The sequence below is a fragment of the Epinephelus moara genome, chromosome 23 (genome assembly GCF_006386435.1).
Source record: "Epinephelus moara isolate mb chromosome 23, YSFRI_EMoa_1.0, whole genome shotgun sequence".
In the NCBI taxonomy this organism is placed as follows: Eukaryota; Metazoa; Chordata; class Actinopteri; order Perciformes; family Serranidae; genus Epinephelus; species Epinephelus moara.
In genome coordinates, this window is record NC_065528.1 from 8937584 (window position 1) to 8964980 (window position 27397).

At 41.2% G+C, this 27397-nt stretch overlaps 1 protein-coding gene across 5 annotated transcripts in view; it reads left to right on the forward strand.

Moving 5' to 3' along the window:
* sbf1 (SET binding factor 1) overlaps positions 1-27397 on the forward strand; it is an 84924-nt gene that overhangs the window by 14958 nt on the left and 42569 nt on the right. For 3 of the 5 annotated variants that reach the window (XM_050036712.1, XM_050036714.1, XM_050036713.1), the window contains exons 2-6: positions 15875-15960; positions 18509-18646; positions 19890-20018; positions 20262-20372; positions 22402-22479. In XM_050036712.1, coding sequence (XP_049892669.1) covers positions 15875-15960; positions 18509-18646; positions 19890-20018; positions 20262-20372; positions 22402-22479 — 542 coding nt within the window. The remainder of the gene's footprint in view (positions 1-15874; positions 15961-18508; positions 18647-19889; positions 20019-20261; positions 20373-22401; positions 22480-27397) is intronic. The other 2 variants (XM_050036715.1, XM_050036716.1) reach the window with 1 other exon arrangement.

The window sequence follows — 27397 nt, forward strand, 5'->3', positions numbered from 1 at the left end:
CACACAGGGCCATGTAGCTTTGGATTTTTTTCTTCCTCATTAATAAAACCCTTCATTTAAAAACTGCATTTTGTGTTTACTTGTGTTATCTTTAACTAATGTTTAAATTTGTTTGATGATCTGAAACATTTAAGTGTGGAAAACATGCAAAAAAGTAAGAAATCAGGAAGGGGGCAAACACTTTTTCACACCACTGTATATTAAAATATTTTTCTTAGTGAATTTTCTGTAAAAAGTTGTACAAAAACAACAAGTTCTTCCTGCTTTGTTAACTCTAAAGTCACATTTGATTGCAAGAGATTTGTGAGATTTCCAGTTTTGAGAGTCGGGACTTGTTGTTAGTGAATGGAATCTGTTACTGTGTGGTGTGCTGTTTTGGCCAAATCTTTTCTCTTCACACACTATAGGAACAGAACTGTTTATCATTACATGTTGTTATGTGTGGGGTCTCTTAAATTTTCAACATCTGTTTTGAAAAGTCTTAAACTGTGGGAGAGTCTTAAAGTTCTGTGTTAGCAACAGTTGCTGCAGACACTGGCTCAGGCATTGTAGTTAAATTCACATCATCATTATTATTATTATTATATTGCCACAATCTTGTCAGAATTATTCCATCTTTCATCTCACTTCATCTGACTTGGCGAGTGAAATCAAATATTGCAATGTGCGTTGTGCCTGCAATTTAAAAACATTTTCAACTGGCATGCTGATCTGTCTTTTAGGAGCAGAATGTGAATGGCTGAAGTTTTATCCTGGATGCACTTTGGTCTAAAACACTGCCCAGAGTGACTGGAAAGTAGATGGCCAGTGTTTTGTGAGCATTGGCAGATTTCCCTACTCTACTGAGTCAGTTTGGTGGCTCAAACTGAAGCAGAGCACACATGCAGACAGCCACCTGTAGTTGCTGAAGCGAAATGAGAAGTGAGAGAAATAAAACTTATGTTATTAATCATCAGACTGTGACAACCATCTGAAGCAGCCTTCCACCTAAAGCTGAAAGAAGTGTAGTCACTCTAGCTGCTGTGTCCCTCTCTGAGGCCTTTTCCCCTCCTGGAAAGCCTGCGTTTTTGTTTTGGGGGTTCGGGCGGTGGAGAGCATTAGATTTGCAGGAAGGATGTGAGTTTGCTGAAGAGCTTTTGCACAAAGAAAACGTCCCACATTGTCTCCAGGGCGACGGCACTTGCCAGATAGAGCAGAGTTTTTTTTTTCACCCTCTATTTGGTTCCTAAATGGCAGCTTTACTCAGTTGGTTTTCAACATGGACTGGCTCATTTATTTATGCAGGATTATCATCTTCGCCGTCATCTGACACCAAATTTAGACAGCTCTAAATGTCAAGTCTTACTTATTGATGTGCTGATCCGCATGTTGCCTCCGACCCCATAAGGGGCCTCATTCTGGAGGTGTAGTGCTGCTTTTAATCAGAGAGTGACTCACACTTCTTCATATTACTCAACAAGACTGTCCTGCATTTGTGTGTATCAGAAAGTGCATAAATGAGTGCCTGTGTATTTATGTGTAAACGATGTGTGTGTAATAGCACACTGGGTGGACACTAGCTATGTCAGAGGGTGCGGTATGCAGAGTGGATATACTGATGTCATAGTTTTTTATGTTTTCACCCCAAGACTTCATCTCTGAATGTGGAGATGTTATCTTAACACAGTGCAGATAGTGTTCTTCTAAAAAGTATTGAAATGATGGCGGCTCACCACATGTACACTCTGGTACCACGTAACTTGCAATGTACGGTATTTATGTTGCAGCAAACTGTGCATGAGATTGAACAATGATACATGGACATTAAGTTATATTTTATGTTAGCATATTAATGGCAGTATTATGAAGCACATTGTTGTTGCAGTATTACTTACAAAAGTATTCACAATAAAATGGGTCACAGAGCTGTTGAATAAACTGAAGTAGGAAGAGTGTAATACCAACAACACAGCGCATCAATAAAACATTGTGTCATTAGTAATAAGTCAGCTTCCTCTCTCAAAACCTTGTGCAGGAGGGAGCTTGCTTTAGACCAAATTTCCTCGTTTTGTACTTTGTTGCAAATCTGCACACACAGACACATTAAAAGACACAAGGCTCAGAGCTCTTTTGTCCCGACGGCTGCAGTCGCCGTGGAAACCGCCTGATGTCGTGTCACTGTGGTTTGGAAGCCTGCAGACGAGAAGCTGTGGTCTGGTTCAGCATCAAGAGCATGACACACACACACACACACACACACACACACACACACACTGATCTACACAGTCATTTCAACTCTGACTGCCATCATTCAGTGATCACATGATCCAGGCAGTCGCTTTCCATCCTGTGTCACAGAGTATCACTGCTTGTAGTCATCTGTGTAAGGAGTCATCGCCAGCTCTGACACACATGCACACACAGACACACACGCAGACACGCAACCACTATGTGTGACCCACATTTTCTTCCCTGTTCTCTCCTTTCATCCTCAGGCCTGCCTCTATCTCTCTCTCGAAGTGTTTTTTTTTTTTTGGTAACCATTATCTTTGTACAGGTTATCTTAGCATGTGTATTATGTCTAAAAAGCAGACTGCTTCAGGTTCAGACTTTGAACCACCTGGTTGATCTGTAGCTCTGTTTGGGTTGATAATGGCTGGCATGAGGCTCTGATAGTATCTGGTATTGGTCTGCAGATAGATAGATTTAAATAAAACATCACATTTTTTTGCTCATCTTTAATAATTATTACAGTTTACAGCAGCCCAACATCTGAATATGAAGCTTTTTTGCTTTTAACATATTGTTTCTTGTTTTGCTAAAGTGATGCGTCAGCAGTTAGAGCCATTTTACTAGCTTGCAAAATCCTTTTCAAAGCTAATTAATCACAGACTCCACTTTTTTCTCTGGTAACTGCAAGAGATGTTAATTTTGCTTTTGATAGCCAGACACTCATTAGGCGATAACTAACTGGTGAATTTTTAAAGGAAAAAAAGCGCAAAATGACATTTCAAAGCTCTGTCCATGGAGAGGTGATGAAAGTTTTAGGTTTTGTGATGTAATATCTTGCCTTTTATTTTATTTTTGCTGGCTTTGCTGACAGAGAGCTGGCTAGCCGCATAAACATGCAGAATAGTAGTACCCACTGCCCACCCTCTGGTCTCCACTGGTTAGCTAATGTTAGCCTTTTGCCGCTCTGCGCGCTACACCATCTGGTTGGGGTGGAAGATGGCTAGCAACATTACTCAGTAGTGATTACTGCTGCTAACGGCTGCAGAAAGATGTTGGCCACCCTCTGGTCTCCTTCCAGGTAGCCTAGGTGAGTGAGCGCCCTTATTGACTGTGCTAGCACCACTCGCCATGTTGACACTGCTAATGGTGCTAACAAAGCTAACAGTTAGCAATGTTAAACGGGGGCAACATGAGGTGAAACCAGAGGATGGGCACAATGTTTTCACAGCAACACTGTTGGGTCGAGACGGTGTTACTAGTGGTAATCGTTGAATGAGTGGCATTGCTAGTTAGCTTCCACCATACCCAGTTGGTGTGCAGTGCACCAAACAGAAAAGTTGCAAAATTTACTTATACACTGTCATATGTAACTGGTCAAAAATATTCTCTGCATTTAACAGATTAACATTCAACCGTTGACATCCCGGATATCTGCTCATGTTGTAATAGTGATAATGTTCTCAGGGAAACAGTGTTTTTTGTCATGGGATGACACTGCCACATCATCAGTTGTATTCCTGTATCAGGAGAACTATTGTGTATATTGTTTATTTAATGCTTCTTTTACAAACAAGTTGTCTTTGCATAAACAGTAAGTTTTAGTAGTATCAACTGCTTCTCTCTGTAAAGTCGCTAAACCTAGGCTAACTGTATGCTATCAAACGCAGCCTCATTGTTGAAAGACTGACATCAGGCTCTATGTACTGTATTTAGCATAAATTAAAAAGTGAAAAGATCCCTTTTCACTGACCTAACAAATGGACTTTCCAGATTCAAACCACTTTGAATGCCCACAATCAACTTCTAAACCATTTTAAAATAGCCAGGCTGAACTATTGTGTATGAAACAAAATGACTATGGTTGGCAAAGCAGGAAGCACGGAGGCCTGATTTGGCTGTTAGTGGCTGCTTAGAGAGAGTTCAGTGGTGGCCCAAAAGCCTGTTCACAGTCCGCACATTGATTGGGTCCCTTTGGTTGCTCAGCACTGTAAGAACTGAATGCTCTGATTGTGACTTGCTGATTGTGTTGCTCACGCTGTGAACACACAGCTGCTGTTACACTCCTTCCAATTCATGAGGTGGAAAAAAAAAATAACAAACACAGAACAGTACAGTGCAGAAGCCTTACAGCAGAGGTGATTTTTTTAGGCTGTAGTTTGTTTAGTTTGTAGTTCTGTCAGGCAGCGTGACTTGTGGTCTCTGTTCTTTGTTAATGCTGTTTTTAGATATTTGTTATGCTTTTATCCTTGTTGTAAATGAGATGTTATTACGTGTGTGGTGTCTATTGTGTTTGTATAAGCTTTTATAAGGAGGAAACAGACATGCATGTCAATCTACGCAGTTCTGTCAGAAAGGACAGTCAGTAGGACTTCATTTTTGTGGTTGCAGCAAGACATGGATAGATAGGCTGTCCAGGAAGAATAGACACAGGTGATGAACTGATGGAAACCTCTATGTAGAGTCCATGGTCATATTCTTTGTCTGAGATTCGAGGATATGCTGAAGGAGGAAATTATCTAAATCCGAAAGAGAGGAGGCAAAAACCATCTGGTGCCACAATGATACTGTCCAAAAACTAGGACTGTGGTGTATAAGATGCAACAGCATAGTTCAAGAGATAATGATCATGCTTCAAAATGAAACTGATAGCCCTTCAGTCAGTTATCTGTTGCTGTTAGAAAACAGGTCCAGCTGCTGGTCCAATGTCACATACCTGCAAGGCCACTCCACTGGTTAACATTCCTCTCACACTGTGGACTGATAGTGAACCTTTGTCTTACATCAGCAGCACAGTTATGTCTGCAGACTGCCCACTACTGCCTAAACTGCAGCACTCTTTGCTGAGCTCTAACTTTTTTCACCTGCTGCTTGAACACGCCCAGAATGGACGTTTGCCAGTTCTGTGTGTGCCTTCAACCCGGGCTGTGTGATTGTGGTTAAAGGGAAATTACTTTAATTGTGATTTAATTTCTGTAGTTCTGGCTTTGAATATCAACATCATAATTATGTTCTACCAAAAAGGGAGGTCTAAGTGAAATGAAGTGTTTGAAGATGATTTTTGTGTGACCTCTTTAGCTTGTACTACAAGTGCTTAATTAGATATGAGGGGCTCGGTTTGCTGAATAAAACATGAGTCAAAAAGTCACACAGCTAGTTGGAACTAAAAGCACAATCATTTAGTATGATACATCTGTGCATCTCTGCTGTATGTGGCGACTCCTTTGTACACTGCCTGCTGGAGCTTTGCCAAGTCTGGAGCCATTCAGCTGGATCTTACCGTAAAGCAGTGGGTGTGACATGGAGAGCACCCATATCAAGAGAGATCTTAGACTGATTCTGCTGCTGTCATTGTGGTTCAGGTGTGGTTACTTTCAGGCCTGACTCACTGTCAAATTGAATGTCCCTTGCTTTGAAACACCTGACCTCTTTGGAGTGATTAAGATGGTGAATTTGCAATTTTTCATGAGGTTTCATGAGGCCCGGGGAACCGGGCTCGCTGCTACGAGCCATCCGGTCCTTGTATGACCAAAGTGAGAGCTGTGTCTGCATACTTGGCGTAAAGTCAAACACATTCTCGGTGGGTGTTGGCCTGTACCAGGGTTGTCCCTTGTCACCGATCCTGTTTGTGATATTCATGGACAGGATCTCGTGGCACAGCCGGGCGGAGGAAGGGGCCCGGTTTGGGGACCTCAGAATTGCATCTCTGCTTTTCGCAGATGATGTGGTTCTGTTGACTTCATCACACCGTGACCTCCAGCATGGACTGGGGCAGTTTGCTGCCGAGTGTTAAGAGGTTTGGATGAGAGTCATCACCTCCAAACCTGTCGCCATGTTTCGGGCATCTGATTAGGATGCCTCCTGGGAGCCTCCTGCCGGAGGTGTTTCGAGCACGTCCCACTGGTAGGAGGCCCTGGGGCAGACCCAGGACACGCTGGAGGGATTACATATCTCACCTGGCCTGGAGAACACCTTGGGGTCCCCCAGGAGGAGCTGGAAAGCGTTGCTGGGGAGAGGTATATCTGGGGTGCTTTGCTCGGCTTGCTGTCCCCGGGACCCAGCCTCAGATAAGCATTTCTCCAGTGGAAATTACAGTTTAAAATACCTCCAGTATTGCTGAAATTTTGCTAACACCTAATGTCAAACTGTTTACCAGAATTCAGTTCCTTTTTGCCGCTCTAAAACAGTAGCTGGCAGTGACTGCACAGAGCAACTTTCTATCTGGGCAGGTTTTTTAAAGTGGCAAAAAAGAATTGATTTCTGGAAAACTGCCTTTTTATCCAGGTGTGAAACCTCTTTTAAGTCTATTAATGAATTGTCACTGGATCAGTGCTTTGACTAGCATACTCGCCGATACCCGATCCAGCATTTTTGGCTGTATCGGATGCATTTCTAATACTGGTCCCAGTATCAGAACAGCTCTATGTATAACTACATCTTCTGGGTCCATCATGTGATGCCATTGGGCCCACAAAGAACCACAAAGTTTCCCCCTAGACTTTTATTGGGAAAGAGACGTCACAACCCCTGCAAAAGGACTCATGTAACTATCGGGATTTGATATTGGTCCAATACCAATTTGAACATCTAGAAGAGTCGCACGATTACATTTTTTTAAATCTCCATTCAACTAACTTGAACTGAGTTTGCAACTTGTTGGCTGGCATTTCAGGAACAGTTAAGTTAGACAGTCCTCGTCAAACCTATCAGAGAGTCGTGAGAGGTACAATAATAACCGACTTGTTACAAAACAAAATTAATTACCAATGTAACATTTTGTGTTATCACATTATCATTACATGATACAGTATCATTTTCTGATAACAGATATCTGAGTGATTTCCCATCATCCTCCACTTTGAATGGCTGCCCTGTGACCTTGATATCTAAGCATTGTGTTGAGAAATTATGCAAATCTGAAGGTGCAGGTGGACATATTGCATAGTACCTCAGTGGAATGCAGCTTGTCCTTTCATATGGTGTTGCAGAATTGTCTACAAACAATCAAGTACTATTTGTTTAAAGCAAACATTTTCATCACAGCTTTTTTTCCCATTTCATCATCATTAGTCATTCATTAGTTGTAGTTTCACTCAGTGCCACCTTTATCCGCCCATCTTGTATTGACATGGGTGTGCTTCTTATGTTCACACTCTGTACCGGGTACAGAACTGTCACTTTATTTACAACATTCTAATTTAAGGTCATAATCTAGAAGCCTGCAGCCTATTTTTATGAATAATTAGATTTTATAGAACATCAGAATCCTGCCTTTTTTGCACTGCATTTGAACAGAAAGAAAGAACTGACTTACCTTTGTTAGTCAACTTGAGCTTTTACTTTGCATAAATTAAGCAGAGAGACTGTCAAAGTAAAGGTTACATATGAAAGTTTCTGTCATCAGCTGGGAGGCCTTGGTCATTGCTCTGGGCTCCAAACCCCTGCAGGCTATCATACAGGCACCAATCTTCTGTGTTGTCACAGATACTTACCACAGTAATACGTCTTTGCTTGTACAATACTTAATTCTTCCCTTCTAAAACATAAGACAAAACTTAGCTCTTGCAGCAAAGTGTTGTCAGTTGTCAGTAGATCGCGCTGTGTTTGGTAGCACACTGCTCTGCCAACAAACTGCGGATCAATCCAGTGACACGCAAAAGTATTTCTGCAGGAGCTGGAAAAAATTAGATTTAATAAGGGGTAGTTTGATCCAAGCAATCTGAACGGCCAAAGACACATGCCAGCCACAGTAATGAATCCCATAGAGCGTGACAGTCCTGAATGGTTGAACTCTTGTGGTAGATCTTGATTTTTATTCACTTTGTATTTGCGTCTCTAGCCAATGGACACGTGTAGGGTTGCAGCAGTATACCAGTTTCAAGGTATACTTTAGTCTAAATATTGATGGTTATACCATGTACATTTGGTTATCCATAGTATTGGAAAAAAAAGAAATACAACCAAACAGAGAATCTCACATATGCATGTGTGGATTATAAGATAGCGGGCCCCTGGACACAAATATGCAAAAGCCCCCACTACCTCTCCTACATAGGAGCAAGACACACAGACTTAATGGTGTTTTTGCGTCTCTGTAGTCTTTATGCATCTTTTTGTGTTTTTTGTGCAATTTTGTGTCGCTTTGTGGTCATTTTGACTCCTATTTTGGTTGGTACATGTTAATTTAGAATTTGACATTTTGTAAGTGAAGGGCAGGGGGCCCCCTAAAACTTTGGGCTCCTGTGCCTGTGTCCGGTAGACCCATACAGTAATCTATCCATGTGCATATGGGCCTCTCCTTTCCTTCTTGACTACCTGTCAAACTTTTTATACATATTTCCATTTAAAAAAAAATGGTTTCCAGTTTCAATTTTAATACAATGTTTGTTCAACAACAACAACAACAACAACAAATAAGGGTAATTTTTACTGATAATAATAATAATGATAATTTTGTAATTCCATATATGCAACAGTGATATTTTCTGAAATGGTTATCGCACTAAGTAAATCTCATACCTTTGCAACCCCAGACACATGCATATGTGTATAAACCTGCCTTGTATATGGATAGAAGACAGTTGCTTTTTTTCTGTTTGCTTTTAATGTTTTCTAAATGCTATCAACCTGCCAGGGATTGTAGATGAAAATTGGATTGTAAGGTTAAATCTTCTGGCACATTGACATAATAGACTCAAGTGCTCACCCTAGTTAATGTGCATTGTTCCCTCTTAAATAAGATAATAATAGAAAACTGAATAAACATAAATCCAGCCCTGGTTCTTAGTGGAAGTGATTTATGACAAATGACCAAGTCCAAACATTTCCTTGAAAATGCTCCAAGTCAGATGTAAAATGTTTGTGCTTGGTGATAGTGTAAATGCAGCTTTCGCATTTTGAGAAGATAATAGGAGACTTTATGTTAAACCTCATTTTGTTTCTGTAAGAGATGAAGAAATAAAACCACACACATAACTTACACTAATTTTAAGTGAGCAGCTGTTGAGCTGTGAGATGACCTCTTTGCTTGCAGTAACCTACTTAGTTTGACATGACAGTGTGGTGGATTGGTGCTGTGATCTTGGAGCTTTTGTCAGAAGTAATAGCGTTTAATAATAAGATATCGGTACAGCTTGTTCTTAAGATAGCGTCTTTATTTTTAAATACTCAAATACATTTTCACTTTCACCTCATAACGGTGTTGGCACCCATTCTGACATTGCAACACGTAACGTTAATAGCCAATAACGTTTAAATAGATTAAAAGCTTGTATCATGCAGACATGGCTATACCTCAAACAAACTAATCAGGTGACCCTTTCTATGCTCTATTCACTGCTGTGAACTTGGAGCTTTTGTCACAAGTAACAGAGTTTCATAATAAGATATCTGTACAGCTTGTTCTTAAGATAGCGTAGTTACTTTTAAATATTCAATTAGATTTGTATCTCTTGCTGCACATATCTATCACAAAACCCAATTATCTAAACTTTTAGCCAACTTTTAGATATGAGACATTATGCAAGCTAGTGCTTCATTGAAATCAGTTGTATCAGTTTGAGCTTTTGTTAGATCTGTACAAACACTCACCTCTTCAAAGGGTTACTGTTTAATGCAAATATTTGCATCATGGTTTAATAGTCTTTTTCCATTGGGTGTCCATCGTTAAAGTTTGCATCACACTGGCAGTAGTGAAGTTGTTCAGTCCTGGTGCAAGCAGGTGATATGGAGGCATTACTGCAGCTCCCTGCTGCCAGGGCTGACAGGCTCATAGCTTGCTGTTTGTTCTTGGCCTTACACTCTTGGCCTTACACTACCTACATGCTGCAGTGTTATAACTGTAGAGGTTCCTTTTGCTTTTTGTTGCCTGGTTGATTAGCCCAGAAAGGCCAAGAGGTTACAGGCTTGTAAATTTATTTCAGTTTTATGAGCCAGTTTAGGGCAGGCAATGTGTTTTGAAATTGCTTTTAGGAGTATTCTCTGACTGCTGTCTGCACTGCAGACAAACACTGCTACTTCCAGTGTGCACTGCTAATAGTGACCCATGTTGGGTCACTGACTGTGTGAGGCTTGTAGATACAGACATGGCTCAAGATCCTCAAAACAAGAAATTAGTTATATAGCGCTACTTTACGTATAATTGAGCAGTTGCAGGTGAAGGTGTATTGATGTGGTGGTGAACAAGGCTGGGGAAATGTTGAAATATCAAATGTGGTTGACCAGATTGCCCAAAGAGCAGATTTATGCCAAATGAAATAACTCTTTTGGTTGCAAACTTGCCACTTTGCTGAATGTACATGACAAATCTGATATAGTTTGGTCAGATATACTACAAATGTAAGCATAAAGCCTTTGCTAGCCAACAACACAATGCACTTTGATGGATTTTGCTTGTAAACGTTGTCTGATACTGAGCTTTCATTGGCCACCAAATTTGAGGATTTACTTACAAAGAATTTTGGGTCACAAACGGAATCAATTTTAATTTTTTTATCAGCTATATGAATCTGTTGTGCTAATTGTAAAGAAAAAAGAGGCCTGACAGAGAGCCATATATAATCTGCAATATTGTGGAAAAAGTAAGAACAAGACAAGGTCAAAACCTAGAATGTGGCTGGACTATTTATGAAAAGTCAGATGGCTTTTAATTTGAAATGAGGACCTTTAATTTGAAACAGGAAGGTCTGACATATATTCAGTCAGGGACTTTAGCCATGACCCTCAGTACAGAGCTGGCCTTGTTGTTGTTGTCAAGCTCAGAAATTCATGTAAATAAATGCAAAAATACAGAACAGCTCCCTTAGACGGTCACACAGCAGAAGGGACCTGCTTTCTCTGGAGCTGTAACCACTGATCATTCAACACAACCCTCCCCTCTTCAGCTCTGGTCCTCAACTCTGTCAGCGCCTTTTTATTTTGAAAGAGCAATGGCCGATGGGGAAACTCCAACACTCAGCTTATCACTCACTCTGATCAGTGGTGTAACTTCATCGCTCGCCCACTCACTCACTCACTCACTCACTCACTGACAGGCTGAGCGACTTACTGACTTTCGTGTTTAGAGGCTCGCCTCTGCGGTCCAGCCAAAAGCTAGCCTGTAAAATCACAACTTTGGTGACTTTCTCCATTTAAGTTAGTTATCAGTTCATTAATGGTACCTGGTGATTGGCGAGCAAACCCATTGTGGTATTGAGTCAGTATTTTGAATACTATCAGTGCTTTTAAAGAGGAACCAGCAGCAACCATTGTTGGTAAGCATTAATGGCACAAGTAGTGCTATTTGTCATTGTATTGATAATTTCCAGCCCAAAGAAAAAAGTTTGTTTTGCTGATAGGACTATCCCTGACTATAACCGCTGCTCATAACTCTGTGACTTACTCAGAGGACCTTAGGTAGCACAAAGAACACAGCAGAAAGGAGCCACTCTTCGGCAGGTCAGAGTAAAACAGACTCGGACTCCAGCTGAAGTGAATCTTTTAACATTCACTAAAACAGCAGCTTTGCATTGTCATAAAAGGATAGGTTGGGATTTGAACGACATAAAGTAGAAATGAAAACAGCTTTGTCTTTTTCTATAATTTTCTTTTGTGTAACCAAAACAGTTTGAAAGTTATGCAGTAATTGAAATGTGTAATGGTTAAAATTAGTTTTCAGTGTGGCACAGTCACTGTTTCACTCTGTAGCTTCTCATTCTCTGAGTAATTGCTAGTTTTTGTAGTCAATTGAAAGCCTTTAAGTCTTGTTTACATTCCATAGATTCTTTTTGTATACATACACAGATTCTTGACATCACTGGATTAGAATGAAAATTAGCCTCTTGTGATGAGGAGACACTTTTTGTGTCCGTCATACCTCTCCATAAACCAGCGCAGTGCAACGAGGGAACTGGATTGAGTTATTGTTGAGGGTTTTAGGGAGGAAGCAGTAGAGCAAGAAACAAACCATGAAAGAGTGAGTGACTGTCTGTGTGTGTGTGTGTGTGTGTGTGTGTCTGTGGTCGTAAGGCCTGCGTGTCACTCCCAGCAGACTCATTTTCTGGCTCATTCATACACTCCTCCCTCAGCTGCAGGATGTCCTGCTTCAACTGGCTGAATAATCCCCACCCTGCCTGACTATTGGCTGATAGTGTATCTGCACCAACCTCGCTCTGCACTGTCACACTCATAGTGTGTGTTCCTGACACACCTACAGCTTGTCATCCAGTCAACATATGATTACAGAACATAACATAAGGCCGTACCAGGCAACACATACACTGCTTTTTTATTTTCTTAGGAGGTAGTTGAGGGTTTGCTAAGTCACATGTTCTTAAGTGTTATAACAAAGTCCACCAGTCCCTTTTTACAAGCAGACTGTGATTTGTTTTCATTTCTTATTATGTGGCAGTCTATGAAACGCATTGTTGCAGCTCTGTTATTTGAAGTGGTCTAAATGTATTTATTTTTGTTTATGTCGACTTTGAGTAAAATTAAACGTGCTCTTGCAGTGCACATGGCGCCGAGGATAAATGAAAATCTTTGAGAATACACACTGTGCAACCAAAAACACACTCAGTTGTAGTGATGTGTGTAGTTTCACACACTGCATCTGAAGTCACATACTATGCACTACATAGCCCATATGTGTACTATTGTTCAACATAATTTTGTGCAAATAAACAGTAGTATGTATCTCTCCGGACACACTGGGCTCTAATAACCACATCACTTCCTCAGAGCCTCCTTGTTTGAGATGTGTAACCATGGTAACCCATGCCAACCTCAGCTCTAAAAATAATTTTAAAATATATTGAGTCAATCAATCATTTATTGATCACATGGAATTGTACAAGGTACAACTCAGGTGAAATGTGATTCCATTGGCTCCTTTAACTTGTGCACTGAGATTTAGTCCTTTTTCGTGTCTTTCCATTGTTAGCTGCTGCTTTATATTTGTCCATGCTTCCTAGTGGTTCTGGTAATCCATGGTCGCTGGTCGTGGAACAATTTAGCGATTTCCTCTGCTCTGTCAGATCGGCATGTAGAAAAAGACTGGTCTAATGGTGCCATCCAGGATTTAGCCAAGTTTAGGTGAATTAAAGGATATTACAGTTACTGATATTCCGTTGGAAACTGATGTGGCAAAGAGGTCAACCGGTTTATTTTCCAATGCCTGTACAATGACTAGCGGGATGCTAGTTCAGCTGGTGCCCACATTCTTCATTTTTTCTCAATGTTAACTGAATTTTACAATTAAAAAACCTCAAACAGGCTAACTAGCAGAAGTCAGCAGGAGAGTTTACAGACTGTTAAGTTGATTTCCTCTTCCTGATGAGTGACTCGCAGCCACACACCACCACTGTCCAAAGCCAACCACAAAAAGCACCACTTGCAAAATAGACATAAGAGCATAAATTTAGCACAAGTTTAACGAAGCTGACAGAGAGGCGACAGGAAACATCTGCACCTATGTCAATAGTCTATAAAAGTGAAATCTTACACTTACTTAGCGTTATTGATGTTACAGAGCTGTTAGTCGCTGTTGGTCAGTTAAGAACATTGTCCTCTACCCCATATCATGTGGGATGCAATTCACACACTATTGGTTTCATACTAAGCTTTTGGACATACATTTAAAAAATCTGGCATACTGTTTTAGCATACTAAATAGCATGTTGGTATGGAATTTTGGACGCGGCCACAGTCTTTATGATGTGAGGCTGAAGGTCCATCTTGAATCCAAACAAGGATGTTGTTTGTCTCTCAGTTCATGTAGCACACATTTGAGGCCTGTGATGTCCAATTAATAGACACCTTCTTATCTGTAATAAATTTTGACCACTAGTGTTTACTTCAGGAAAATAACAAAGAAGCTACAGACCTCAATGTGCTTTTCATGGCATTCCCTCTCCTGGTTCAGTGCTTTTTGTCGATGCCAAAGCACTTAAGAGCAGGTTGCGGCTCAGAGATCAGGGCCAATCATCTCAAAACAAAAATGAAACAAACCCTTATGTCTTTGATGACTTGATTCCAGAGCACCAATCCCACAAGCGTCCACACATAACCCTAATTCGCAAGGGAGAGGAGATGGCTTGAGCATTTCCGTGTGTGTTTTGGGAGCTGGCCTACTTTCTGTTTGTGTATTGTCTCTGTGTCCATGCTTCTGTTTAAGTTCCCTTGGTAAAGGGTGACAAGCTCTGTTGTTTTCTCAAACTGTCTAGGTTTGCCCTAAATGCTGGTGAAAACCTCTCCTTTATTTAGCATGGTATAATATTTTGTTTTGTGCCATTTTCTGCTAGATTTACATCCTTTGTATTGGGTGGCTAAGTGTATTCTCTGTGCGGATGAATGCTGCTATTAAGCATCTTGCAGGGCTTCAGATGGAGCCAAGCTGAAAGACGGGCCTGTGGTGGTTACATAAGTTGGCCTTTGTCATGTCATTGTGCCACTGCGATGAGCCAGGCCCTGGCCAACAGTGGAAATGGCCTCATTAACCAGCAGTAAATAAGCATTTTAACACATCACGCTGCTGTTAAACAGGCTGATATGGACTCATTTAAAAGAGCAGCCTGACAATATACATAAATGAAAACATAGAATATAATCTTAATTTATTTGTTGCCTCCAACATAGTGCACTGTTGCTTCAGTGAGCACACCAGCACTACAAACACCATACTACAATGAAGTGAGGCAACAAGTTAGTCATTTTCATAGTTGTAGCTGGTGCTCAACTGTAGTGTAGCATGAAGAAAGGAAGCAAGAGAGAACAGCGATCCTATTTTTGTCAAAAGGTCCATTCAGATTCAAAGCTGGCATAGTTCTTTGAATAATATGTAGTTAATGTATAGCAATAGAATAAGCACTTAAGCTTTTTACTGACAAACAACAGCTTGGTCCAGTGACTGCATGCAGCTAATCTGAAGTCCTGCCTTCACTGCACACACCTGTCAGAGGTGTATTCTTCCTCTTTTTGATGAAGGCTGGTTGTTTTCCCCCTGCAGTCAGTCTTTGACCAATCTCTTTGGCAGGCTGTGTCCTTTTTACGGTTGTGTATGCAACATTCAGAGCATTAATACAGCAGCACCCCACTATTTGTTATGTGAAGATATAGTGGAGTCATGGTGTCCTGCGCAGAGAATGAAGTCCCACTCTCTCTTTCTGTGTTTTAATCTTAACTTCTCTGTGGTTTGTTGTGGAAAGCTAGTCTGGCTGTGCGTAATGCATGCATGTATCCCACTGGCTAACTCATCGTAGCCACTTTGCACTGCACTCATACGGCGGTTACCACGATATGTGGGCAGCGGCGTCGCAGAAGCATAGCACCCTCCCTCTGGCTCCTCCCTGGTTAACACCATTAGCTCTGTCAGCACTGTTGCCATTTTTTAGCACTGTTTATGGAGTTAGTATCTTTAGCCACTAGCTGCTGGCTCACCCACCTGATAACTGTGTCCAGAGAACTCGTACGCCCAGATTTTGGCATAGAGCCTCTTTAGCACAAATTGATAATTTACATGCCAACATACAAATGATGAAGCACAAAAATAAGAAAACAAATCAGCATGTTGATTTGACTTTAAAAAAAAACTACACCACAAAGGAGCTTATTTAGGAAACAAAAAGACAGCAAACAATGCAAATAACATGGTCTGACCTCTGTATCTGTCTCTGTCTGTGTTACTCTGCAGTGGAGGGTGAAGGTCAAGGTCGCATTCTCCAGCGATTTCCTGAGAAAGACTGGGAGGACAGCCCGTTCCCACAAGGCATAGAGCTGGTAAGTCAACACTTGTAGACATGTTCCAGTGTAGCTCAGTGAGTAAAGCAAGGCACTTAACCTTGTCAGGGTGAAGGGGTTCACTTCCCTGGACAGTGCAATTTGTAAAGCAAAACACTAAATTCCACTATTACAGGCCTGACTGTATAGCAGGGATACATACATTTATTACTCTGAACTGGGTTAGATGGATTTTTGTGTTGTTAAGTGTAAGAACAGGAGGGTCAAACTCATTTTAGTTCATGGGCGACATTAACCCCGATTTGACCTTAAGTGGGCCGGACCAGTACAACCATTGCATAATAGCCTATAAATAACAACACCCCCACATTTTACTGTAATGTTGTACATTCTGAAAACGGTCATCTATTTACAAACAGATGATGACCAGCCTGAGATGTCTTAAGAAAAATTAGAGCAATTTCAGGAACAAGTCTTAGTTGTTCCACATTCAGTCAGTCACTTCTCATTGTCATTACATGAGCATTTCTACATACATTTCCACTGCTGTGTGGTAATGCTGCAATCACCACACCAAACTAAAGTGGAAGCTGTTGGTGAAGCGGATTAAGTTATCTGCTGCCCTACAAACCATTTACAAGTCTCAAGTGTTGGTAGTAGCAATAGGGTTCCACCAATATTTTTCACATTTTTCAGTATCTTTAAATATGACCACAATAAGTACTCATTGTTTTTTCAGAGAACTGTATTCTGCTCAGGATAGAAAGTAATTTACATGAAGAAGGCCACGCAGTAGCCGTTTCTACACAGAGATCACTCTATAGAGCCGCTATCAAGTCCCTTCTTAATTCCGCCTTTGCATTTTTACACAGAAACAAACAATGGAGGCATCATGCTGCTCCACTGTGTATTTTCAGACAGCAAACCAGCATTGCGGAAGCAAAAGAGGCGTGATGGGTGTAACTTGTAACACAACAGCGTCGGCCTCTACTGTGACATATACACGTCGGCAGTGCTTTATAAACAATAACAATGGCATTAACATGGCAATAACAATCATTCACCGCCCTGTTATATAGCGGTTGATCTTGTCCTCTGGTCAAAGGGTAAGGAGCTCCTGGACCTCATTGTTTTCCCAATTTGCAGAAATTTTTGTCTGTTCTTCTTTTTTGAGTTAGCTGCTAACTGCTATCAGCTACTTTTTAAATCTCCTGTGGTGGGTTGCATGCATAACATGTCGTCAAAATGTCACAACTGCTGCCCATGATTCTGTCCTGCCAGCTGTCCTGTTTTGACAGACATCATTTAGGCTCTACCTCTGATGCCGGCTTAAAGGCGAGACAACTCTGTCCCCCCATTCCGAGATTGTACCTTGCATACACAACGGCGAGATGGCATAACGGCTTGAAATTCCTGCCTTAAAAGGGCAATGTGAAAGCAGCAACTGGTTAACTTGCACCTGAAACCTCGCACCTCCAGCCTTCACAAATGCAGCAATATTAGGTGTGCAAATTCATCCAGTGGGCCAGATTGGGCCCTATTGCCTCTGGGCCATAAGTTCGACACCTCTGTGTTAGCAGTTACAAATAAGTAAGTCTGTTAGAAGGTTTTTGGCAGACTAAGACTCAGCAGTCCTTAAGTCTTTTTATGTCTTTAATGAAACTGCCTCTTGTGGTTTGTCTCAGGTAAATCCCCACCAGGCCCATTGTTATTTATAGATACAAGAAAACACATTTGCACACCAACAAGTGAGAAAACATTTGAACTCGAGAACCATCATGGACCAATTTAGTCCTGATGGCCCGATAAGAAAGTATTTCTGAATCTGTATGCAGGGAGAAAAAGTGAGATTGCTGCATTCCTAATACTAATGCAGATCAGTCAGACGTGTTGAATGTGCATGGTGTCACACATTAAAAAAGCCGGCTGGTTAAAAGCATATCTGCTCTGAAATCAAACGTGAAACAAGCAACTATAAATTGCTTCATAAATGGTTTTGGTGTGGATTGACTTAAGATTAAAGCATGTATGACATGTTTACACATACCAGGGGCAAGCCAACTTTACCTCAAGTCATCAAGTCGGTGAGGTAACTTAATGAATAATGAGCGTAACATGAAGAATGCCATATCTTAACAAAGAAAACTACTAATATTGACTTTGTATTGTTTGCTTACCTCAGTCAACAGGGACAGTATTTATTGCTTAATTTATTTATTCTTATTGTACAAGTAAATATTTAAAAAAGACATACCATAACTTCTTTGAACCCACAACACTGTGATTAGAAATGAGAGCAGGATGTAGTTTAATGTCTATTCAGATTGCTCAGTCAGAGCTTTGGTGATATCATCATCATATTATTATAGTAGATAAAAAAAATTTCAGAACCTGTTTTGTTGTGTTAATGATGGCCTAGCCCTGGATGAATCATCCTTAGGTGTAGTTAGGACATGTGTCTTGATGCTGTCAGATATGTCACCCAGGTTGGTATGCACACTAATCTTTCTCTCTTTTTTTGCCCTTTCTTTCTGCCAATCCCCATCTGATTCCCCTCTGACCCCTGTGACCTCCTCTTGTTTGCCAGTTCTGTCAGCCTAGCGGTTGGCAGCTGGTTCCCGAGCGGCAACCTGCGTCCTTCTTTGTAGCTGTTTTGACTGACATCAACTCGGACCGTCACTACTGTGCCTGCTTCACTTTCTGGGAGGGCCTGGACAACCCACAGGTGAGACAGGCCGAGTTGAATTAGTACAATCTGTACGACTCTGTGTGTGTGTGTGTGTGTGTGTGTATGTGTGTGTGTGTTTGTGGGGGCAGTTGATCGGACTTAGGTAGGTGAGCACCTCTTATTGGAATAAATGAAACTCAGCATTTACTACCTCCATTTAATACATTTTTTGATGCTTTCCACCTGTGAACACTGTCTGTTGGCTTTGTTGCAACTCATATCTAGTAGGCACCCACTAGGAACTAAAGCTGGGTCCCCACTGTGGTTGAGTGTCTTTACTGCTGCTCCATTCACGCATACCTACATTGTGCCAATTGTAAATCCTGTTTGTAAACCAGGTTGGAGCAGTGGTTGGAATTTTCCCCTATGAAATGGGGGCAGCCCTTCAAGACCCTAACATGTTGTTAGTATCATCATTGATGGCATTAATGTAAATAGAGACGACTATGACAGTAATGATATTATTACAATGGCATCTCATTTATCTGCTGAAGATAGAAATGCTTGCGATTCATTCACAACATAGGTTTCATGCTGTCAATCGATCCAACAAGTTATCAAATAAAAAAAGCACAGTGTTTCATTACCAGGCCACTAGCGGTCCTCTGTAGGCTAATGTTAGCAACCCGTGCTCCTACCAGTCTGCACTGAATTTAGAGGTGTGGTAACAAGTGCAGCAACTTTATTGTTGGACTTCAGTTAAATTTCTGGCATTATATGCCATCAAAAGTGGGAATGCGACATGGAAATATGTCCAGTTGAAGGGCTGCCATGCACAAATCAGTAATAACAATGTAATGTTAGCGAGCTAGTTAGCCACTGAGACATCAGCATACTACAAGCTATTTTATTTGTGTTATTTTTGCTCTTAAGAGGAAGACCATATGGAGTTGAAATGACATTAACTAAGATAATGAGATAGTTACGGTAAATTTTAAATGTTAATTAATGAAGAAAATACATTGGTGGGTTTCTTTTGTTTGTGCAGCTGTCTTGCTTATGATTTTTCTTAACATTCGGTTTGGAGTGTGTCTCTGAAAAACTTTGGTTTGGAAGGCCATGTAGCCCTAACACTACACCCTACTCCTCTATCTCAACAAGGATTGGTCACCCTACCCCTAGATGTGAATGCACATAGCTGAGGGGGAAGGGCTAAGTGGTAGGGGCAAGGGGTGTGTTGGGATTGAGCCTCAATCTCAGCCTGATGTGACTGCAGTTACATCTTTTCCTCTGTGTTCAGCTGCAGAAGACTGAGGCCAGTGAGGCGGATGAGGTGGATGAGGAGCTCGCCGTCGTCCAACCAGCTCAGGTCTTTGCCCCCAAGAGCCTGGTGCTGGTGTCCCGACTGGACTATACCGAAGTGTTTAGGGTACGACACACACAACAGCCCTACTCTGTAGTACTGTAGCATTTGTGCATGTTTTGTAGAGAAAGTGACCAGCATTTCTTTGAGTTTGTGTGCATTGACCAACATGTAGTGTTATCACATCGCATAAACTTTATTTTCCATCACGGGTATGTATTGTATTATCACAGTAGATGGGCTGTCTGACCCTGGGAGATGCTTTTGTTGACCCTTGACCTCTGTGTCCCCCCCCTCTTGATTGAACAGAACTGTCTAGGTCTGATCTACACCGTCCATGTAGATGGCCTGTCTGTCCCCTTGGAAACGGTGATTGGAAATCTTCTCACTTGTGTCATCCCCATTGCTGGAGGCTCCCAGGTAACTGCTCACTGTTCATCTCCTTCTTACACAGACAGCTGTACAAACTACAGGGCACTACAAAGGCAAAAGGCAGAGTTGTGATTTGATGTCATATAAAACAGCTGACCGAGGATGAAGACAACACCACTCTTCAGCTTCATTTCTTATGCTGTTTCAACTCTTTGGCTTTTCTGGGTGGTACACACTCCTTATGTTACCCCATGCCTTGCTCAGCAGTGCAGCTTTTTCAGGCAGTAAGCAGCGTAGAGAAGTAGAGCTTGGCGTAGCCTGCTAGTATAGTGCCGTGTTCAGCATGAACAGCTGGCATCGCTATGCACCCATGTCAGCTTGGTACAAGTATTAGCTGTGGATGGAGTGGTTTGGATCCTGTATTTCATCATGTGTATGTGTATGTGTGTAAAGAGACTATGATGTGCACATGCAGAAGTTCTTGTAATGTTCAAGCACATTTCTTTGTGCATGCATAATGAAATAATTTATGGATTGCTATCTACAAAGAGTCATGTGTCATAAAATGACACTAATGTTCTTCACAGAGCTGGTTTTACAGCAGATCTCTGTCCCTGAGGGCTGGTGTATATACAGCTCAGTCAGCTGTCCTGTAAACACACTTTAGTTTAGATGTTTCAGCGTTATTTTCATTGTTATGGGTAGACCTGTCACGATAATTACGTTATCAGCTTATACGATACATGTACAAGACTTAAATAGTTTTGTTGACCTCGATATTGCCCATTTGTTTACATACATATTCGTTTACATAACAATGTCATGAATATGATACCAGAGAGTCCGAAGAAAAATAAAACAACACTTCAGTGATGACACAACGTAGCTTACGGTAGCCTGTAGCTGCACTCTGGAGTGGAGTTGGCACAGTCCTATTAGTTGTAAGCAACTCTGGGCATTGAGCCAAAAACTCTGTTGTTTGTAGTTTTTCCCTCCAACAACTTCATCCTCCACTCCGTAAATCCACTAGCAAACTGCCTGGCTCCTAGGCCATCCATCACGGGAGCGGACTGCAGCACACTGGCTGGATTATGGAGGAAACTGCGATATTACCAGATCTTCGCTAGGATTGTCTATTAGTCGCTAGAGGCATTATTTAGTTTTGTTGGATAAATTTTGTATTAAGTCTCAAATTGAGAAATTCTGGGCTAATTACTTAATAATAATAATAATTTTTTTAATTCCAGTCTGAATATCCTTAAGAATTAAAAGTCATTGCTCTTTGAAAGGATGCACTTGCATTATTATGTTATTAGATTATCATTGTTCCAGTTGCATAAAATGGTCTCGAAATGACAGTAATATTGTTTGCAATTATTTTGGGGACAATATACTGTCCAACAAAAGTAGTTATCGTGACAGGCCTACTCATGGGTTTACTGAGAGACATTAATTATGGCCTCCTTTGTGAATGATCATAACATTTTGCAAGCAGTGTTAGCAGACCACAATATTTCCATTCATAACCCGATAAACAAAACAAACAAAAGATACCAACTCAGTACTTGCAATGAAACTTTTTTTTTTTTTTTTTTGATACCTTTGTATACTTGCAGGATATGTGAAATAATTCGGCCAATGAGCAACAGTATTTTTCTTTTATGCTTCAGTTTTAGGACAGGAAACATGAATAACATGAACATGCACCAGCAGCAGTGTGTGTTATTTGAGAGCATGTTTGGGCTACTTTTTTTTAACAACATTGTTTTGTTTGTCTCTTTTCTTTTTACCATTCTTTTCTCATTTTTAAAATATATTTTGATATTTTGTAAGAATCATGTTTTTTTAATCTCACTTTCAGAAAATAGTGACTTCTTTCTGTATTTTTAATCAGTTTTTGTGCAAGTAAACTAACCATTCCTACCTCACTTCATGCCCATGGTGCACATACAGTAGGAAGTGTCTATTTTCTCTAAATACACATCGGTTGAACCCTCCCACTGTGGTTTCCAGATGTTGTAACCCATGTGTGTCATTTGTGTGCACCCTACTGTACACTGGTTCCTCTGTGTTACAGATAGATGAGTCCCCAGTTTGTAGTTTAGACAAGGTTCCTCAGGCCCTGGCCTGTGACTGGCTGCTGGCCTGTCTCCAGGTAACTTTCCCGTCCTGCAAGCTTCACCAATCAACAACCGGCTCAATGTTATTGATTCTGTTCATCAAACAGACCCGACTTTGTTTTCTTTTCTTTAAGGAATGTTCTTTCTTGCAGTCATTTCAAATCATGCGTGATTGATGGCGCTTGACCTGCTTTTTTGTGTGTTTTGTGATCAAACAGTTTTTACAGGATCATGTTAATCATTTCAAATATTCATTTCTTTTTTTCCATCTCACATATTTGTTATAAACTTGATTTGTTGCAGCTATTACGCATTTCAAAACACTGATTATTTTCAAGTTGTCTTCCCCACACACACACACACACACACACACACACACACACACACACACACACACATTCAAACTGGTTGCCGTGCAGGTCGTAGTTCAGTTGCTGGGTGACCATATGGGACAGCAGATGGCTTCCTACCGGGCAGCACAGCGTCTGAATGAGAGAATCAGATCTAATCAGTATTAACACACATACAGACCCAAACAGCAGAGGCTAATGCACGGCTCGCCTCACACACTAACACACATCTGAAAACACAAACACTCATTGGTGCACACACACTCTCCAAGCTTACCTCCTTCAAACAGATGTCTATGTATGTACTGCTTCCACCTATTCAAGCACAAACAGTTCTGTTCCTCTAACTCAAGACAGCGACAGGCCACTTGGAAAAGAGTAACACAAACACACACTTACACACATTCCTATAACTGTTTAATCACACAGGACGCTTCTATCAGCCTCACTAAATGTATGTCATTACCACAGAGTCTGTCTGTTCACGTCAGCCTCTCCCAGACACACACAACTGAATAGCTCCAGCAACGTGACACTGAACTCATCTCTGCCATTAGTCATGTTGTCTTGGAAACACTGTCACACACCGAACAGCTTTTGTCACAGACCTTCTGCAGAGCCGACATGGGATTTGTATTTGATGTATAAGTGAACATGTTTTGGTAAAAAAAAAAGAACTACAACCGATATCAAAGAACTAATGGCGATGAAGTCCAACTGTTGGGATACCTAATGTTGCATATTTTTTGGCAACAAAGTTGCACATGAACACAGCACAAATGCTGCAGCCAACAGCCAACTAACACGTACATTCTGCACCCGCATGAGGGGAAATAAATGCATACCAGCAGGCGGTGATAGTCTGTTACCATGTGTCATTTAAAAAAGAAAACCGTCAGGATGGATAAAAGACGCAAGTTAGCCAGTTAGTGCATTAACAACACAACCATATGTTGAAAGAACTAATGATATTTACTGTGCACCAGCAAACAAAAATACAGAGCTCAGTTGCTAAAAAAACCCTTAACTAATATAACAAGTTTGTTATGCCTTCACGCCCTCTTGACTTTAGCTGCTTGTTTACTTTCCTCACTTCACCGATGGGCTCCGTTGTATCTGACGCCAATTCAGCATGCTGCCTGCTGAAAAAAAAAAGACATCATGGGGAAATGAGTTTAAGTTTATTTACTTTATTAATCCCCCTGAGGAGAAATTCAATGTTTTCACTCTTGCTTGTCAATTACACACAGGTCCGAAAGACACACACATGCACAAACAGGACCTATACATGCACAAAGTGGAGAGATGTCAGAGTGAGGGGGTTGCCCTTGGTGAGGCGCCCCAAGCAGTTGGGGGGGTACGGTGCCTTGCTCAAGGGCACCTCAGCAGTGCCCAGGAGGTGAACCGGCCCCTCTCCAGCCACCAGTCCACGCTCCATATTTTGGTCCGGACGGGGACTCGAACAGGCGACCCTCCGGTTCCCAATCCAAGTCCCTATGGACTGAGCTACTGCCGCCCCATTGAGGGCCAATGGGGCGGGACACACTGCTAAAACAAGGGTGACAGATACTTACCAACAGCCCGATATCAACCAACGGCTGTCTGTCGGCTTGGTGTGTCAGGGCCCTTAAAGTACCTTTAGTATTTGAGTCTGTGTATGCAAGCACTGTATGGTCAATTTTCTTGTCTAAATGTTTTTTTTAAGTTGCATTATTAAAACCATTTTTACATGATAGAGCCCCGGGCTAAGTAAAAGAAGCTCAGCGTGAATCCAGTAACGTCAACATCTTACAAGATGCAGCATGACAGTAAAAAAATCTATATTCAGACAGACTTGGAAATAGTTTTAAGTTTATGTTAGAAGACATTTTAATTCATCTATAAAGAAAACTTGATGCAGTGTTCCTATAAAAATGTCCCATTGGCAAATGTTGCCAAAACAGTTTGACTACCCAGGTATAGACTCACAAGTCAGTGTTTAGACGCTTTGCTTAACTAAAGACTGATGACTTTCTCCCTGATATTGTGTTTAGATGGGCGGATACAATTTCAGAGTTTAAAAAAACTCCCTACGTTGCAGAACCAATAGTAAATCCGCAGGGCGGTCCTTTGGTGGCTCGCTGAACTCTTGTGCTCGTAAACATAGTCCAACTGCGTTAAAAGTTTTAAACAAAGTCGCTGCAAGTCCTTCATTTCCACAATCTTGTGGACTGAGCACACGTTTGATAAAACGGAGTTAAATCTCTTGACATCCATTTTCAAGCTCTCTGTGTGTTTGTTTCCTTGCAGACGAGAAAAGGGGAGCGCACATTTCCGGGAGGGCGTGTCCTTTTCAAAAATGCAAGAGGCGTTGCTTTGTTGCTGGCTGTTCTCTCCGGTGTGTTAAACACACTTTAGAAAGGAGTGTCCCCAGACTATCAGAAGGCGGAGATCTCTGATTGTCTGGTGGCGAGACTAACCCAGGTATAAAACTACCCGATCTTCTGTCTCGTTGAGCCCATAGAGAAAGCACACAGGAGACTTCACTGGCTGAACAGCTACCTTCCAGTGTAGCCCTCTGCTTACTTGAATTATTGAATCGTGCGGCTCTTGTAGACGTTCCAAATGTTATCAGACATAAGAGATTAAAACCCAGTAGTGAAACATGTCATTTTGCGGGGATAGTGATACTCAAAAACATGTATCCACTGATTTAGAGACATCTCCTTCCCAATATAAGTCTATTGGGAGAAGTGTTTTTGAGCCCAATGGCATGACATGACAGACCTGGAAGTTGTAATCCCATGGTTTGGCCACTATGTCAAATTCTGGCACTGTTCTTGAGGGCTTGTTTTAATCTCAGCTAAATGTTCGCTAACACCCTCCCTCCAAACAGCAAATGTCCAACTGTAGTTTGGCAGCTGTAAGTTGGGATAGCAGGTCTGTCAAGCTGTAAACACAAGGCTTTAGTAAGAGTGATTTTCCTGATATAACAGGTTTGAATGATTATTTCTTTTTTACCCTTTCCATACCAAAAAGTGTATGAAATGAATTAAACCATGAGATTGTAAGATGCAGATGTTAGCATGTCCAGCTATGTAGATTACCACCAACAGTACTAACTCAGTATTACTTTCAATGCCAAGTAACTTTTTATTCTACATTATCTTGTCGTCACGGTGTTACATTGACCACCACACATTGGTTAGTCCTCATCCTGAAAGTTGTAATATTAAAAGTTAGCATTGTAAACTGCATATGTGCTGTTTATGAATGGAAAGAGTGAACAGATTTAGTGAGTAGTCAGTTTGGCAAAACATTGGACAACTGCAGAGGCCTGAACTTTTTAAAAACAGTAATAGAGCAAGCTGTCTTATCGGCGTCTGTTGAGTGACTAAAGAGGGTCTTAGTTCCTTCTATCATATAACCCTGGGCTGCTTTTCTCATATGGAGTCCACATTTATCTAAAAAACACTTCCAGTTGCAGCACTGCTCTGCAGTTTGTGATAAACTAAAGGTTAGGTTCTTTTTTTTTTTTTTTTTTTACAAGTGAATTGCTAACAGGTTGACCAGCAGGATGTTACAACACTCCAGTCATTTATCTGAGTAGTTTACACAACCCTAATATGAAGTGAACTTCAGGCTGTTGGCCTGATGTGGGACACGATGAATTACAAAGGTGGAGCAGCAGGGTGGCCTTGTGGCTTGTAAAACCACCCTTAACACAGAAGTGACAAACCACTGAGTTCATACTCATCCTGTCTCATCAAGCCCCCTTGACCAACATAAAGGATCCCCACAATCTGTACAGTACATGACCATGACCTGTGTGTGTGTCTGCCCTGTGTGTGTGTCTGTGTGTGTGTGTGTGTGTGTGTGTGTGTGGTAGTGTCAGATTTCCCCATGGTGTGGGATGACTTCTATTTACAATGGCAAAGAGTCAAGTGCTCATCCATCAGTGATTGAGCTGTTACAGGAAAATGTGTAAATCTGTGTCTAGCACGAACTCATGTGACAGAGGGAATTCCAATCCCTATTTCTGTCACACTGCCAAATGCTCTGACTGACTGAATATGATTTACGAGGAACACATTAGAGCTTTAAGGCATAACTGAGAGAAAACCCACTTCAAACTGAAAGTTGCACAAGTTGTTCTGCTTGAGGTCAATGTCACTTTCTGTAAGTCGATCACATGACGAGACACTTGATGGTTCTCACGTAGCTGGTGACCTTCAGTTTTTCCCTTTACCTCTGATCACTGAGGTGTGACAGTGAGTTTGAGGTTAGACGGTGATTTCAGTGGAGGAAGTCTGCTGTTTCCAGTATCACTTTGTGTACCTGTTATGGCTTAAAACAGTCATAAGGTGATGGAAAAGCCAAACTGTGGTCTGATGTTCCCAGTTTTCAAATAAGAGTATCTCAGCTCACACCAGTGTTACTGTTACAGTGTAATTCAATATCATGGAAGGATGGAGAAGTTTGTACTTCTTATTTAATAGCATCTGATAGATTCTAGTCTCTCACAAGACAAAAGCAGACATTTCTTAATATCATAGAATATCACTGTATTACCCAGCCCTTATTGCTGTATATATATATGACATTCATTTATCAGTATTTGTAC